At 52.0% G+C, this 17,352-nt stretch overlaps 2 protein-coding genes across 3 annotated transcripts in view; one reads left to right on the top strand and one right to left on the bottom strand.

Annotated features, from left to right (window-relative positions):
• Nucleotides 1-17,352, bottom strand: part of SPPL2B (signal peptide peptidase like 2B) — a 231,734-nt gene that overhangs the window by 193,089 nt on the left and 21,293 nt on the right. The window lies entirely within an intron of this gene.
• The window catches only part of AP3D1 (adaptor related protein complex 3 subunit delta 1), a 45,814-nt gene that overhangs the window by 11,503 nt on the left and 16,959 nt on the right, over nt 1-17,352 (top strand). Inside the window, exons 2-8 of one of the 2 annotated variants that reach the window (XM_068537359.1) lie at nt 9,374-9,469; nt 10,066-10,140; nt 11,186-11,266; nt 13,439-13,546; nt 15,188-15,317; nt 16,035-16,174; nt 16,279-16,352. In XM_068537359.1, the coding sequence (XP_068393460.1) occupies nt 9,374-9,469; nt 10,066-10,140; nt 11,186-11,266; nt 13,439-13,546; nt 15,188-15,317; nt 16,035-16,174; nt 16,279-16,352 (704 nt within the window). Of the gene's footprint in view, nt 1-9,373; nt 9,470-10,059; nt 10,141-11,185; nt 11,267-13,438; nt 13,547-15,187; nt 15,318-16,034; nt 16,175-16,278; nt 16,353-17,352 lie in introns of both variants that reach the window. The other variant, XM_068537357.1, reaches the window with a different exon arrangement.

Below are 17,352 nucleotides of genomic sequence, written 5' to 3'. Positions count from 1 at the left end.
TATATGTGCCACACCTTCTTTATCCATTCATCTGTTGATGGACACTTGTTGCTTCCATGTCCTCACTGTTGTAAATAGTGCTGCAGTGAACATTGTGGTACATGACTCTTTTTGAATTATGGTTTTCTCAGGGCATATGCCCAGTAGTGGGACTGCTGGGTCATATGGTAGTTCTGTTTTTAGTCTTTTAAGGAACCTCTACACTGTTCTCCATAGTGGCTGTATCAATTTACATTCCCACCAACAGTGTAAGAGGGTTCCCTTTTCTCCACACCCTTTCCAGCATTTTTGTTTGTAGATTTTTTGATGATGGCTGTTCTGACCGGTGTGAGGTGATACCTCATTGTAGTTTTGATTTGCATTTCTCTAATGAATAGTGACGTTGAGCATCTTTTCATGTGTTTGTTTGCAATCTGTATATCTTCTTTGGAGAAATGTCTATTTAGGTTTTCTGCCCAATTTTTGGATTGGTTTTTATTTTTTTGGTATTGAGCTGCATGAGCTGCATGTATATTTTGGAGGTTAATCCTTTGTCAGTTGCTTCATTTGCAAATATTTTCTCCCATTCTGAGGGTTGTCTTTTCATCTTTTTTATGGTTTCCTTTGCTGTGCAAAAGCTTTTAACTTTCATTAGGTCCCATTTGTTTATTTTTGTTTTTATTTCCATTTTTCTAGGAGGTGGGTCAAAAAGGATCTTGCTGTGATTTATGTCATAGAGTGTTCTGCCTATGTTTTCCTCTAAGAGTTTTATAGTGTTTGGCCTTACATGAAGGTCTTTAATCCATTTTGAGTTTATTTTTCTGTATGGTGTTAGGAAGTGTTCTAATTTCATTCTTTTACATGTAGCTGTCCAGTTTTCCCAGCACCACTTATTGAAGAGGCTGTCTTTTCTCCATTGTATACTCTTGCCTCCTTTATCAAAGATAAGGTGACCATATGTGCGTGGGTTTATCTCTGGGCTTTCTATCCTGTTCCATTGATCTATATTTCTGTTTTTTGTGCCATTCCCATACTGTCTTGATTACTGTAGCTTTGTAGTATAGTCTGAAGTCAGGGAGCCTGATTCCTCCAGCTCCATTTTTATTTTTCAAGATTGTTTTGGCTATTTGTGGTCTTTTGTGTTTCCATACAAATTGTGCAGTTTTGTGTTCTAGTTCTGTGAAAAATGCCATTGGTAGTTTGATAGGGATTGGACTGAATCTGTAGATTGCTTTGGGTAGTACAGTCATTTTCGCAATGTTGATTCTTCCAATCCAAGAACATGGTATATCTCTCCATCTGTTTGTATCATCTTTAATTTCTTTCATCAGTGTCTCATAGTTTTTTGCATACAGGTCTTTTGTCTCCCTAGGTAGGTTTATTCCTAGGTATTTTATTCTTTTTGTTGCAGTGGTAAATGGGAATGTTTCCTTAATTTCTCTTTCAGATTTTTCATCATTAGTATATAGGAATGCAGGAGATTTCTGTGCATTAATTTTGTATCCTGCTACTCTACCAAGTTCATTGATTAGCTCTAGTAGTTTTCTGGTAGCATCTTTAGGATTTTCTATGTATAGTATCATGTCATCTGCAAACAGTGACAGCTTCACTTCTTCTTTTCCAATTTGGATTCCTTTTATTTCTTTTTCTTCTCTGCTGTGGCTAAAACTTCCAAAACTATGTTGAATAATAGTGGTGAGAGTGGGCAACCTTGTCTTGTTCCTGATCTTAGTGGAAATGGTTTCAGTTTTTCACCATTGAGAATGATGTTGGCTGTGGGTTTGTCATATATGGCCTTTATTATGTTGAGGTAGTTTCCCTCTGTGCCTACTTCCTGGAGAGTTTTTATCATAAATGGGTGTTGAATTTTGTCAAAAGCTTTTTCTGCATCTGTTGAGATTATCATATGGTGTCTGATCCTTTTAATGTGCTGTTGGATTCTGTTTGCTCATGTTTTGTTGAGGATTTTTGCATCTGTGTTCATCAGAGATACTGGCCTGTAGTTTTTTTGTGTGACATCTTTGTCTGGTTTTGGTATCAGGGTGATTGTGGCCTCATAGAATGAGTTTCGAAGTGTTCCTCCCTCTGCTATATTTTGGAAGAGTTTGAGAAGAATAGGTATTAGCTCTTCTCTAAATGTTTGATAGAATTCGCCTGTGGAGCCATCTGGTCCTGGGCTTTTGTTTGTTGGAAGATTTTTAATCACAGTTTCAATTTCAGCGCTTGTGATTGGTCTGTTTGTATTTTCTGTTTCCTCCTGGTTCAGTCTTGGAAGGTTGTGCTTTTCTAAGAATTTGTCCATTTCTTCCAGGTTGTCCATTTTATTGGCATATAGTTGCTTGTAGTAATCTCTCGTGATCCTTTGTGTTTCTGCAGTGTCAGTTGTTACTTCTCTTTCATTTCTAATTCTGTTGATTTGAGTCTTCTCCCTTTTTTTCTTGGTGAGTCTGGCTAATGGTTTATCAATTTTGTTTATCTTCTCAAAGAACCAGCTTTTAGTTTTATTGATCTTTGCTATCGTTTCCTTCCTTTCTTTTTCATTTATTTCTGATCCGATCTTTATGACTTCTTTCCTTCTGCTAACTTTGGGGTTTTTTTTGTTCCTCTTTCTCTAATTGCTTTAGGTGTAAGGTTAGGTTTATTTGAGATTTTTCTTGTTTCTTGAGGTAGGATTGTATTGCTATAAACTTCCCTCTTAGAACTGCTTTTGCTGCATCCCATAGGTTTTGGATCGTCGTGTTTTCATTGTCATTTGTTTCGAGGTATTTTTTGATTTCCTCTTTGATTTCTTCAGTGATCTCTTGTTTATTTAGCAGTGTATTGTTTAGCCTCCATGTGTTTGTGTTTTTTACAGTTCTTTTCCTGTAATTGATGTCCAGTCTCATAACGTTGTGGTTGGAAAAGATACTTGATACGATTTCAGTTTTCTTAAATTTACCAAGGCTTGATTTGTGACCCAAGATACGGTCTATCCTGGAGAATGTTCCATGAGCACTTGAGAAGAAAGTGTATTCTGTTGTTGCTGGATGGAATGTCCTATAAATATCAATTAAGTCCATCTTGTTTAATGTGTTATCTAAAGCTTGTGTTTCCTTATTTATTTTCATTTTGGATTATCTGTCCATTGGTGAAAGTGGGGTGTTAAAATCCCCTACTATTATTGTGTTACTGTCGATTTCCCCTTTTATGGCTGTTGGCATTTGCCTTATGTATTGAGGTGCTCCTATGTTGGGTGCATAAATATTTACAATTGTTGTATCTTCTTGGATTAATCCCTTGATCATTATGTAGTGTCCTTCCTTGTCTCTTGTAATAGTCTTTATTTTAAAGTGTATTTTGTCTGATATGAGAATTGCTACTCCAGCTTTCTTTTGATTTCCGTTTTCATGGAATATCTTTTTCCATCCCCTCACTTTCAGTCTGTATGCGTCCCTAGGTCTGAAGTGGGTCTCTTGTAGGCAGCATATATATGGGTCTTGTTTTTGTATCCATTCAGCCAGTCTGTGTCTTTTGGTTGGAGCATTTAATCCATTTACACTTAAGATAATTTTTTTTTAAATTAATTATTTATTTATTTTTGGCTGCATGGGGTCTTTGTCGCTGCATGCAGGCTTTCGCTAGTTGCGGCGAGCAGAGGCTACTCTTCGTTGCAGTGCGCGGGCTTCTCATTGCAGTGGCTTCTCTTGTGGGGCACGGGCTGTAGGTGCGTGGGCTTCAGTAGTTGTGACACGCGGGCTCAGTAGTTGTGGCTCGCAGTTTCTAGAGCGCAGGCTCAGTAGTCGTGGCGCACGGGCTTAGTTGCTCCGCGGCATGTGGGATCTTCCCGGACCAGGGCTCGAACCCCATTGGCAAGCAGATTCTTAACCACTGCGCCACCAGGGAAGCCCTAAGATAATTATTGATGTGTATGTTTCTATTACCATTTTCTGAATTGTTTTGGGTTTGTTATTGTGCGTCTTTTCCTCTTCTTGTGTTTCCTGCCTAGAGAAGTTCTTTTAGCGTTTGTTGTAAAGCTGGTTTGGTGGTGCTGAATTCTCTTAACTTTTGCTTATCTGTAAAGGTTTTAATTTCTCCATCGAATCTGAATGAGATCCTTGCTGGGTAGAATAACCTGGGTTGTAGGTTTTTCCCTTTCATCACTTTAAATATGTCCTGCCATTCCCTTCTGGCTTGCAGAGTTTCCGCTGAAAAATCAGTTGTTAACCTTATGGGCATTCCCTTGTATGTTGTTTGTTGCTTTTCCCTTGCTGCTTTCAATGTTTTTTCTTTGTACTTAATTTTTGATACTTTGATTAATATGTGTCTCTCGGCATGTTTCTCTTTGGGTTTATCCTGTATGGTACTCTCTGTGCTTCCTGGACTTGATTGACTATTTCCTTTCCCATGTTAGGGAAGTTTTCGACTATAATCTCTTTAAATATTTTTTCAGACCCTTTCTTTTTCTCTTTTCTTCTGGGACCCCTATAATTCGAATGTTGGTGCTTTAATGTTGTCCCAGAGGTCTCTGAGACTGTCTTCAATTCTTTTCATTCTTTTTTCTTTATTCTGCTCCCTGGCAGTTATTTCCACCATTTTATCTTCTAGCTCACTTATCTGTTTTTCTGCCTCAGTTATTCTGTTATTGATTCCTTCTAGAGTATTTTTAATTTCAGTAATTGTGTTGTTCATCCCTGCTTGTTTGCTCTTTAGTTCTTCTAGATCCTTGTTAAACGTTTCTCGTGTTTTCTCCATTCTGTTTCCGAGATTTTGGATCATCTTTACTATCGTTACTCTGAATTCTTTTTCAGGTAGGTTGCCTGTTTTGTCTTTATTTATTTGGCCTTGTAGGTTTTTACCTTGCTTCTTCGCCTGAAACAAATTTTTTTGTCTTTTCTGTTTTTTCTTTTTTTTTTTTTTTTTTGATGGTTGGTGCTGTATTCCTGTCTTACTGATTGTTTGTCCTGAGACGTCCAGCACTGGAGTTTGCAGGCAGTTGGATAGAGCTTGGTGCTGAGATGAGGACCTCCGGGAGGCCTCACTCTGATTGATACTCCCTGGGGTCTGAGGTTCTCTGTTAGTCCAGCGGTTTGGACTTGGAGCTCCCACCACAGGAGCTCTGGCCCGACCTCCCACCTGGGAACCAAGATCCCGCAAGCTTTGTGGCGCAGTAAGAAAAAAAAAAAAAAAGAAGAAAGAAAAAAAGGAGCAGTACCATATCAAAGAATAAAAACCAAAATAAAATTAGAGATAAAAAATACATTAGGAAAAATAAAACTGTAATTGAAACAACCAGTCGTTGGGGGTTCCTCCCGTCCCCTTAGGTGTCCATGGTCCCCCACCGGTGCCTGGTAGGTGCTCTGGTTGTGAGGAGATGCGAATTCCACATCCTCCTAGTATGCCATCTTGACTCCACCCTCCTGAAACATTATTTTAATATTTTACAACCCATTCCTCCCTTTTCCTGCCTGTAGGAACCATGAGCCTGTGCACCTGTCTTATAGCTAAAAACTCGTGTCGAGGCTGGGTCTTCCTGCAGGTCAGCCACTTCCTGTGGGCTCATTTGTCACCCCTGTGGGTGCTCCGAGGTGCAGGGATGTTACTCTGCCTTCATTCCTGAGGGGTGTTCTTGGATGGAGAGCCCTGGGCCTGGAGTCCTCCCACCTCCCTCAGCCCCCTGCTCCCCTGTAGCAGCACACCCTTTTCCGCTGGCTCCTCTGAAGATTTTCTCCTTATTTTCAGTTTTCAGCAGTTTGCCTGTGATATGTCTGGGTGTGATTTTCTTTTATATTTCCTGTTTGAGGGGGGCGGTGCTGGGCTTCTTGAAATAGTAAATTTATGTCTTTCACCACATTTGGGGAAGTTTGAGCTGTTTGGTTTTTCACATATTTTCTCTGTCCTTCCTCTCCTGGGACCCCAGTTGTACACACGCTACGCCTTTGGTGTACCACAGCCTTGCCTGACTTTCCTCCCTTCAGACTGGGTGGGCCCTGGTGCTCCACTTTCTTCTCAGCTCCAGCTCCCCGTCCAGTCCCCGCAGTGCCTCTTCTACCTCGGAGATTGTTTTTCACTTCTAGGGTTTTCATCTGGTTGTTTGTGTCACTTTCCGTTCTCTGCTGAGATTTTCTCTCTTTCTATTCATTAGGAGCATATTTTCTTTTTGGTCATGAGAGCATGGTTACAGTTGCTGTGTTGAAGTCTCAGCAAATGAATGCGTTCATGCCATCACCAGGGTCACCTCAGGGCCGGTCTTCATTGGCCGTCTTTTTTTCCTTGGGTATAGGTTATGTTTTCCTGTTTCTTTTTTTATTATTATTTTAATTAATTAATTTTTGGCTGTGTTGGGTCTTTGTTGCTGCACGCAGGCTTTTCTCTGGTTGTGGCGAGCGGGGGCTACTCTTCATTGTGGTGTGTGAGCTTTTCATTGTGGTGGTTTCTCTTGTTGCGGAGCATGGGCTCTAGGCGTGCGGGCTTCAGTAGTTGTGGCTCGTGGGCTCTAGAGCACAGGCTCAGTAATTGTGGTGCACGAGCGTAGTTGCTCCGCGGCATGTGGGATCTTCCCAGACCAGGGCTCGAACCCGTGTCCCCTGCATTGGTAGGCAGATTCTTAACCACTGCACCACCAGGGAAGTCCTTCCTGTTTCTAATTTGAATAATTTTGGCTTGTGACCCGGACATTGTGGCTGGTATGTTGTAGACACTGGATTCTGTTGTACTCTCAGTGGAGTGTTGGTTTTGCAGGGAGGGGATGTGTTTTAGGGGCAGTGAGCTTGTCTGTGCTGGAAGTTCGGCTCAGCCTGTCCTGCAGTGGGCAAGAGGCCGCTGGAGTGCTGGGCGGTGTGCAGCATGCAGTGGGTGCAGAGTTCACGTGAGGATGTACCCCACCCCCATTCCCCCCTCACTTCCCAGCAGCTGCGTTTGCCCAGGCTGCTCCCTGCTCTGCATGGCTCTCAGGATCAAAGCCGGGGCAGGACCAGTGGTCTCGCCTGTCCTGCGCTGCCTGGACATTTGTCTCCAAACAGTGCTGGTGGGAGGCATGGTCTGACGGTGGCTGCGCAGACATTGCCGGGAGTGGACGCTGCCTGGCTTCCTGAGAGCTGAGGGGTCACTGGGGCGCCTAGGAAATGGATTTGTGCAGAGGGGTGCACTGTGTTGGCCGTTCACCAGCGGACAGACATCTGGGCGTTGAGGGGCCAGCGTGTGTGTGTGCGTGCGTGTGTGCCTGTGTGTGTGTGTACGCGTGCACCAGTTTGCACCCGGGACCTGCAGACCATCTCCCGCAGCGCTGTGTGCTGGGCCTGTTCTCCCACACTTGGGATCACCTCTCTGTTCTTTCCCTTTTGAATTGTTAACAGCACATCCAGGGTGCACGAAGGGGTTATCGTGCACTGGGATGGGAACTGAGGCGCCTGGGGGATTAGTAACTGGAAGCCCGTTGGAAGGATCTGGTGACCCATGTTCCATTGTCCGACTCTTGGTCATGGAATATTCATCAGACGCTCGCTGAGAGCGCTCTCAGGGTGGCGCCTTCCCCGGGAGCCTGTGCTGGGCCTACGAGTGGTCTGGGGTGACATGGGAGGAGGGTGCAGCCACTTGGGCGGGGTCGCTGAGCTCGCCAGCCTGGCAGGTTTAGGCGATGCCACTGTTGGTGGGTGACGGGAGCGCGGGGCACCACACTCCTCCCAGCCCTGAGTGACGACCCGCCTCTGGGCAGGGCTGGGCTCTCCTGAGGCTGCCAATGGGACTTCTGTGCGGCTCTGGGGGTGGAGCCTTGCGCCCCATGGGACACATTCCTCACTCTGGACCGTGTGTGTCGGTACTGACCTTTTGATCCGTGTTTTAGTACAAGTGCTGGGGTAGTGAGGAAAACTGAAGAGGATCGAAAAGGTGTCCACACAGGCGCCTGTATACACACATCCACGGCAGTGTGCGTCACGGGAGCCGGAAAGTGGGAAGGATCCAAGCCCTCGCGTTGCTGGGTGGGTGGACACGCATGGTGGCAGCGCCGCTGAGCGCTGACACGCTGCAGCGTCCGTCACAGGGAGGCCGGTGGGGCGTGCACACAGACCCTGTCAGACAGGGCCTGAGAAGCCTGCGGGGGAGGCTGCCTAGAGAAGGGCCTCAGTGGGGAAGTGGGGAGCCCGAGGGGAGCCCGCAGTGCCCCCGCCAGTGTGGCTGGTCCTGGGAGGAGTCGGGGGTCCCGGGGGCCGGAGGTGTTCACCCTCCCACCCCCGGCAGCTCTCACCTGCGCCCATGCCATCTGGCCCGCCTAGGCCTTAGGTACCTCGACGCTCTTCTTGGGCGGCCAGCCCCAGAGCAAGCGAGAGGCCTGCGAGGGGCCCTCCCAGGGGACCCTTGGGTGCTCCTGCCCTTGGGGGGCAGCGCTGCACGTCGGCAGTGAGCACCGGCCCTGCAGGAGCTGGAAGGCACCAGCGCACTCACCTGGATGGGGGCACGGAGGGGGGTCTCCGTAAGTGGAGTTATGTGAAGTTATGAGTGGAGTTATGTGAAGCGCTGTGACAGGTGCCTGGGGGGAGGCCCCGGCTCCGTGATACGCGGCGTGGGGAAGGAGGACGGCTGCCCAGGACGGGCCAGTAATGAACCTGGGCTGCGTGGAGGTGGACGGCAGGGGCCCAACAGGCACGGTTCCTGGGGCGGCCGGGCCCTTCCTGCTGTGGATGCCAGTGGGGCGCCCCACGTGGGTGGCCATGCTGGGCAGAGCTCCCGGGCTCCCCAGTCACAGCAGCGTGGGACCGAGGTGGACCTGCCGCCCCCGGCCACGCGGGCTGAGGGACGGGCCTTTGGTGGTGGGACGTGGGCTCTCTTCTGGGCTTGCGCTTTCTCTCGTTCACAGCTGGTTAAAGGGCTGAACTGGAGGACTAAGAACGTTTCCGTGTCTTAATGCTCTGTGTTGAAATGGTTATTCTTTTTTTCTAAGTTTTAAAACTTTTCATTGTAGAAAATGTCAGATATACACACGAGTAGGGGAAGCAGAATTCCCAGAGCTCAGTGTGCCTGCTTCAGGCTAGATCAGCCTAGGCCACTCCTGTTCTCCCGTGGCCCCCTGGCCCTTGGGAGGAGAGCTTTGGGGGATCCCAGGCAACTTATCGCACTGACAGAGCTTTTCAGGATAACAACCTTGTTATCATTCACATACCATTCAGCTCACCCCTTTAATATGTGTAATTCAGTGGTTTTTAGTATGTTCACAGAGTTCTGTTGAATTCCAGAGCATTCCATCACCCTCCCTTTCCCCCTCCCCCGGCCCCTGACAACCAGGACTCCCCTCTGCCTCTCTGGAGTTGCCTGTTCTGGACGTTTCATCTAAATGGAATTGCACACTGTGTGACCTCTTGTGTCTGGCTTCTTTAGGTTTTAGCCAGACACTTGCAACTTTTCAATTTTTTTTCCCTTTTAGGCAAAATATATCTCTCAGTGCATTGATGAAATCAAGCAAGAGCTGAAGCAAGACAACATTGCGGTGAAAGCAAACGCGGTCTGCAAGCTGACCTACGTGAGTGCCGGGCCGCTCGCTCTGTCAGGCCGGGTCTGGCTCCACTATCCCCCTGCTGTCTGTCCATCCGTCCCACCACCACTGATGGACACCGTCCGCTCCAAGCGCCAGCCTGGGGGCACATGCCGGGCTGACTCGGGGTGGAGGGTGAGGCATGTGTGGTGATCACGTGGCACAGGGCAAGCTGGGGCCCCGTCCAGTGGGCCTTTCCCACATGGAGGGGCGGGAGCGCCCCAGCTATCACGGCTCCCCTGCGGGCTGGTCCCCGAAGCCTGGTGGGCGGAGCCCTGCAGTCCCTGGTTGGGGTGTGAGCCTGGACCAGGCAACCCCATGCTGGCCTCCCCTGGTCAGAGAAAGGAGATGAACGGCCTGACCGGTTACCGGTCCTTGTGGGGAATTTTAACCCATGTAACGCTGGTATTTAAACTGCAGGTGTTTATTTATCAGGCCTTATTTTAGTGTGTTATAACCTGTCGCTTTGGTTTTAAACGTGAAGACTCACCTGTCAGAAAAAGAAAGGAATCTCCCCAGAGTGTATGGGGGTGGGGAGCTGGGGCGGGTGCGTGAGAATCAGCCTCTTTCCTCCGCAGCTGCAGATGCTAGGATATGACATCAGCTGGGCCGCCTTCAACATCATAGAAGTGATGAGCGCCTCCAAGTTCACATTCAAGGTGAAGGGAACCAGCTCGCTCTGGGGCCTGAGCCCTGTGGGTGGGGTCCTGGGGGAGGAGGGCGTCCGTCCTGTGATGCAGGCCGTGCTGGGAGGGGACACAGTGACAGACAACAGCGACCCATTCCCATCACCACTTCGGTCCAGTTAGGTCTTTACCACTACTTGCATCACGTTTTTCTTTCCATTTTAAGTAGTGTCAGTGAAATTCGGGTTTGTAGGGTGTAGGGTTGGTTATGTGTTTTATAATACAAATTAAAGTAAATTTGTGACTCTTCAAAAAAAAACAAGCCGACGCTGATCGTCTCCCCCAGAGGCCACCACTTGTCACTTGTCCCGGTGTCTCTTAGCACCCTCTGAGCGTTTTTTCTTGGCGTCTCAGGGATCCCCCTCGTGCGCAGTTTGCGACATTGCTTCTTACTTGATATCATAACAAATAAGCACGTGTCCTGCTTTAGTAAACGTTCTGAAAAGCGGTTTTCAGTGCCCACAGCCCACGTGGGGGTGTCCCGTGGTTTTCCTGGCTTGGCTCAGTTTTCCTTGGGAACACACACCACGCGGCGTCTGAGGCTGTGTCCTGCCGGCGGGTCACTGCCGAGGGCGGGTTCCCGTCCTCCTGAAGGACACAGTTGTCCTGCCTGCCGGTTACTCTTGGTGAAGAAACTAAATGCCGTATTTGCCAAAATTGGGCCAGTGCTCTGCACGTGTGTTTAAGTGTCACACGCACGTGCAGGTGCGACTTTAGGTTACACTCAGCCCGAGTTTAGGCGCTCGTGATGACTTACTCCGTCGGGCCATAACAGCAGCTCCCGCTGTCAAGAAGGCAGTGAGGATGCACATGTTAGCGACAGGACGTGCTTGGCAACCCCTGAAAGACATTGTGCTCCAGAGACCATACGCCTGGGACAGGGCGAGGGGTGCCCTCCTCCTGGTTTGTGACGGGCCGGCCAGGGCTGCTTGGCGCGAAGCTCAGGAGGGCTGGGTGCTTCCCCGAGGGCGCCCGGTCCCCTTGTCACCCCTGACGACTCCATTTGTTCCACTCACAGCGAATCGGCTACCTCGCTGCTTCCCAGTGCTTTCACGAAGGGACCGACGTCATCATGCTGACCACCAACCAGATCCGCAAGGTAGGCCCCTCCTGCGGGAGCAGGTTAGCGGGCAGATGGACAGCCTTCTGCGATCCTCGGAAATGGGAAAAGGGACGGCGGGGCACGCGGGACTTTCCTCTCTCGTTTTCCCCCCTTGGCGACAGGGACTGCCCTCTCGGTCACTCCTTTTTTCAGCTCCTTTCCCCTCTTTTGGGGGCGCCTGCTGAGGGCTCGCCCCTCCCAGCGTGGGGGCCTTTGTGCCCACTGGGTCTTGTGAGTTGGACCAGGTGCGTCTCTCGGCCCCGTGTGGTTTTCTATGCTCTGCAGTGAGAGCACTGAGTAGTCAGCTCCTCCTTGGCCTCAAGACTTTGAGTATCTCTTGTCTCCCGCCTCTCTGCAAACACTTAGATAGAGGGTGTGTCAGAGGCACCCTTTCCCACCCCAGACCCCGCATCGGACCCTGTGGCCCGGGGCTCTCAGACGGCTGGCGCCAGGGCCGGGGCGGAACTGTTGTGGTCGCCCCGCAGGTGGCTGGTGTCGGGGCTCCAAGCGGGAGCTGCAGGGCAGGCAGGCTGTTGGCAGTCATCTGAGGGCCCCTCCGCGAACCTGCTGGCTGACGCCCCGGGGCAGCTCCCGAGGTGCCTGCTGCTCTTGTCGGGCTCTTTGTGAATCACGCTGAGTTGGAGGGACTGTGCCATGAGGCCCTGTCTGCTCAGCCTGGGCTGGAGTGATTTTTTTTTCTTTCCCCGCATGGGGGATCTTAGTTCCCCGACCAGGGATCGAACCTGCGCCCCCTGCAGTGGGGGCGTGGAGTCCTAACCACTGGACCGCCAGGGAAGTCCCTGGAGTGAACTTTAAAAGCCTGTGGTTTCGTATTGTTATCACAGTCTGGAAGGTTAACTCTTTTTTTTTAGTGACTCCTTTTTTTTTTTTTCATTTTTTTTTTGGGCTGCATTGGGTCTTCGTTGCTGCGCACGGGCTTTCTCTAGTTGTGGCGAGCAGGGGCTACTCTTCGTTGCGGTGCGCGGACTTCTCACTGGAGTGGCTTCTCTTGTTGCAGAGCACGGGCTCTAGGCAGGCGGGCTCAGTAGGTGTGGCTTGCGGGCTCTAGAGCGCAGGCTCAGTAGTTGTGGCGCGTGGGCTTAGTTGCTCCACGGCACGTGGGATCTTCACAGACCAGGGCTCAAACCCGTGTCCCCTGCATTGGCAGGCAGATTCTTTTTTTTTTTTTTTTTAAATTTATTTATTTATTTTTGGCTGCGTTGGGTCTTCGTTGCTGTTTGCGGGCTTTCTCTAGTTGCGGCGAGCAGGGGCTACTCTTCGTTGCGGTACGTGGGCTCCTCATGGCGGTGGCTTCTCTTGTTGCGGAGCACGGGCTGTAGGCGCGTGGGCTTCAGTAGTTGTGGCACATGGGCCCAGTAGTTGTGGCTTGCCGGCTCTAGAGTGCAGGCTCAGTTGTGGCACACGGGCTTAGTTGCTCCACGGCATGTGGGATCTTCCCGGACCAGGGCTCGAAGTCGTGTCCCCTGCATTGGCAGAAGGATTCTTAACCACTGCACCACCTGGGAAGTCCCTGGAAGGTTAACTCTTACAACGTCTCTCAGTGTATCTTTTACCACACGTGTGAAGTTTGGGGAGGTTCCTCTATGTAAACAGAGTCCTCTCTTTGTGCCGAGATGGGGCTTCCGCATCGGTTTTAGCGGGAGCACAGGCGAGTGACGTCAGAGGCTAGGGCAGATGTGCGCTTCCTGTGGCTGCTTTTCCTGCTACCCTGAGGGGTAGAGCTCTGGTGGAAGCTTCTCTCCACTTTGGGGAGGGGCCCAGAGGAGTCACCCCTGGTTGTAGTAGGGGAGACACCCCAACGGAAGCAGAGGTTCTAGGGTTCCACCCTGGGGGGCCCCTGCTCTGTGCCTTTGGGCGGTCGGAGCTGGCTGGCTGCACCATTTCCTCGGCCCTTGGGTTCTCCCATAGGGAAGCCGTGGGTGGCACTGGCTCTGCTCCATTGCACCCCTGGAGTGAGGGGCGGACCCGAGACAGCCCTCCCCTTAGAGCCGTCCCGGCTCTTGCTCGGTGACAGAGCGTGGAGCTGGCTGTTTCTCGTGAGTCCTCATCCAAGCCCGTCTCCAGACCCAGAGCAGGGCTGGCAGGCGCAGCTGGGACCCAGCGAGGCGCAGTGGGCGCCTGCCTCTAACCCTCTCTCTCCCTTTCCAGGACCTGAGCAGCCCCAGCCAGTATGACACTGGCGTTGCGCTGACTGGCCTGTCCTGTTTTGTTACCCCAGATCTTGCCAGAGACTTGGCCAACGACATCATGACACTGGTGAGTCTGGGAGCGTGCCCGCCCCCCCTTGGCTTTTGCTCCCTGACGTGCCTGGAAAACCGAGGTTGTAATTTCACGTCGAGGGCACTTGGGTGGGCGGAAACGGCCTGGGTCCCCAGGATGAGCTGGGACACTGAGTCACCGTCTCCCCTTCCATCACCTGGTGGGGCCCGGCATTCACACCTCACCTCCTCTGAAATGGTCCTGCTGGGGAGGGACGGGGTCTGGCTGGGGACGATGGCCTGTCGTGAGCCCATGACCCATCAGCTGTGTTCTGAGGCATGGGTGGTGATGGCAGTGGTCTTGGCAGGCAGTGGTCAGGTGGTTCTCCGGCCAGGAAACTTTTTATTTTCATCTGAGCAAATCTGTTGTCTGGGGCCCAGTCCATCCAAAAGGCAGAAACCCCAGCCAGCCTTGATCTCCAAGGTGAGCAAGAACTTTGTTCTGAAATGTGGACGTGCTCTTTAGAAATCACAGTGCTCGACTCCAATAAAAATTAATTAAAAAAATTAAAACAAAACTGGAATTGACCGTAAAAAAAAAAAAAAAAAAGGAAAGAAATCACGGCCCTCAGAGGGTCGCCTGCATGCCAGATTCTCCATGGTCGGGGGGAGGCTTTCCCCCTCCAGCCACGATAAAGCAGCGTGGAAGGGTGGCACGTTCCTCCCGGGAAGATTCTGTCCGTACGTGGCCTGTTCGCTGTGCAGATGGTCAGGTCTTGGCCCGCGGTCTGGAAGGCTTTGGGTACACGCAGCTTCTAGATCCGGGGCCAGCACAGCACGGCTCGGGCTGCATCCAGTCACTGCCTTTTATAAATGGTTTGTCCACACACGGCCCCGCCCCTTCGTCCACACGGTGTCCCTGGGCTTCCCAGCAGCAAGGGCAGAGTCAGACAGAGATTCTGGCCGGCAAAGCCGACAGTATTGATCTTCAGGCCCTCTTCAAGAAGTGTGAGGAGCTCTCTAGGTGAAAGCGGTCACGAGCCCACAGTGGGGCGGTAGTGAGCTGTCACAATGCATCTCGGGGGCGGGGTGGCTTCCTCAGGGCCAGGCTGCCCGGGGCCCTGACAGGTGAGGAGTGTGCCCACCTGCAGACGAGAGGCCCTCCTGGCCGGAGCACGGTCCCGAGGAAGGACAGGAGCTCCAGGGGTGCAGTGCAGAGGTGCGGAGGGGGCTGAGGCCCGGGCGAGGGGCACTGCTCTGGGGACAGGCCTGGGTGGCCCGAAGAGTCTGAGGCCAGTGTTGACAGGTGGAGGCTCTCTCCAGCGTGACCTTCCACTTGGGGCCACCCTCCCTCCTTCTGTCCCTCATTGCGCCCCAGTGAGTCCAGGAGGCCGGTCTCAGCCTCCAGAGGGCAAGCTGGGGTCATGGACTCAGGGAGGCAGGTTTCGATTCCGTCCAAGACACTGTTGTGTAACCCCTGGGCTGGGGGGGGGCAGTGGAGTAAACATGCAGGCCGGGCTCAGAGGCCAGAAGCCAGATGAGCTGGAGAGAGGGTTATCCTCCAGGTGATGGAGGCGAGACGCGGGCAGGTGTGGGAGGCGAGGGGAGGTGGGGGGGGGGAGCAGGGGGTGCGGGAAGGACTGGGGCAGGGTGGGCGCAGTGGTGTCAGCAGGGAGACTGACAGCCTCTGCCCCTGCAGATGTCGCACACCAAGCCGTACATCCGGAAGAAGGCTGTGCTGATCATGTACAAGGTGTTCCTGAAGTACCCTGAGTCTCTGCGCCCCGCCTTTCCCCGCCTGAAGGAGAAGCTGGAGGACCCCGATCCCGGTTTGTTGACTTGAGTTAAGAAGGGGCCCGTGCGGGGCCGTGATGCTTCATCAGCGTCTGTGAGGCTTGGTGGAGGGGTACTAGGTCCCGGGACCCCATCCTAGCCCTCCCCCATAGGGCACCTTCTTACTTCCTGGCACCACGAGATGCCAGGTTCACTTTCTACTTTCCCGCCAGTCCTGGAATCCGCCGTTTCTCCAAACAGCTCTAGTTTTGTTAGCTGATGTGGGATTTAGAAACCAAGAAGACCACTGGGTGTGCTTATTTCTGCCAGCCGTCATTGCCTCCAGGCCGCAGCAGACTCCACACTCGCTCCCTGGGGAGGCCTCTCTGTCCACGTGTTCGCTGTCTCGTGTTTATTCGCTGCCTTGACTGGCAGTCCCACGCCACAGGGTTCACTCCTGCCTCCGCCCGTCCTTTTCTGTAACTCCTTCTGGGGAGACCCCAGGCCATGCAGGTGTAAGACAGCTTCTCCAAATATTTGCTTGTCTCGGGAGAATCTGCTGTGCATCGCAGAGGATCACGGGGTGTGGAGCGTCGTGGTTAGGGTCAGGAGCCAAGGGGCAGGCGAGGCGGGCTGGGGGCGTGAGCGGGGGCAGCCCCTGGTGGAGGCAGACGGAGCACCTGGATTGACTTTGATCCTGCTGGGGACACGCCCCGAGGGACCGGCCTGCTCCGGAGGACGCCCCCTTGCTGATGGCGTCCCTCGCTTCACAGGGGTCCAGTCAGCGGCAGTCAACGTCATCTGTGAGCTGGCCAGACGTAACCCCAAGAACTACCTTTCCCTCGCCCCGCTCTTCTTCAAGCTCATGACCTCCTCCACCAACAACTGGGTCCTCATTAAGATTATCAAACTGGCAAGTGTTGCCCCTGGGGTTTCCTGGACACGCGCAGCCAGCAGAGCCCCGGGCTGCCGTCCCATCCCTGCTTTGGGTGACCGCTGGCCTCTCTTGTCCCCTAGTTTGGTGCTCTGACCCCCTTGGAGCCAAGGTTGGGGAAGAAGCTGATTGAGCCTCTCACCAACCTGATCCACAGGTAGGGCTTGGGGCAGGCGTGGGAGGGGTGCCCCAAGGAGGGGCGGGTGGAGGGGCACCCAGGCCTGAGGGCCTGCCGCCGCCAGGAGCCGCGTCTCTGGGCTCTCCCTTCCTCAGTCTGCAGACAGCACAGTCAAGACAGGATGGAGAGGGAATTCCTTGGCGGTCAAGTGGTTAGGACTCCGAGTTCTCACTGCCGAGGTCCCGGGTTCCATCCCTGATTGGGGAACTAAAGTCTCACAAGCTGTGCAGCACCGCCAGAAGTAGACAGACAGACAGATAGGCAGGCAACAAGGATATATTTTAAAAATAAAAAAAGGTTGGAGAAAGCTGTCCCAGCCAGTCTCTGGTTCACAAGTAGACCTCAGTCTAGTTGAAGAGCCCTAGGTGAGTGTGTCACCGCCCAGTTCTGGAATGTTCTAGGAGCTTCTACGCAACTTCAGGTGCCTGTGTTTGAATTGTGGGGGCCAAGCTTCAGGTGCCAGGAGATTCTGCTCCTGGGGTCCCCTGGGAAGTGGCCAAGGGCTTGGGACGTTGCTGATTTTAAACAAATCACCAGTGACCGGGTTTATAGTAGCTTGTGGTTTTCAGAGCATTGACGAGAAGCCATCGGTCCTATGACTGTTCATGTGGACTGCCTCTGGTGGCCCGTGCTCTCGGGTTTGGGGGATTTGGGCTCAAGAACATCACTGTGAGAATATCAGAGTGGAGTGGACGTGCCTGGTGCCCACCCTGGTCGTCCTGGGCTGTGCTCACTGTGGCCCTGGACACCCCCGAGGGATGACATGGGGCATGACTCCGTGTTCCTCCTGCCTGCGCGTGGCCAGGCCTACTCCCTGTCCCAGTGGAGCCGGCTGGCGGGGTCTGGGCTGGAGGAGAGAGGCCTTTGGGGAACTAGGCTTCTCTTTATGGGGGTCGCAGAATCAGAAGGTTATTTGTGCGTGGGCTGCAGTGGTGGGAGCATTTCAGGCTGCTTTTGAGGGCTAAAAGGGGTGCTTCTG

This window comes from Eschrichtius robustus, chromosome 2 (genome assembly GCF_028021215.1).
Source record: "Eschrichtius robustus isolate mEscRob2 chromosome 2, mEscRob2.pri, whole genome shotgun sequence".
Classification (NCBI taxonomy): Eukaryota; Metazoa; Chordata; class Mammalia; order Artiodactyla; family Eschrichtiidae; genus Eschrichtius; species Eschrichtius robustus.
Note: the sequence above shows the minus strand (reverse complement) of the source record. Positions and strands in the feature narration are given on the sequence as shown.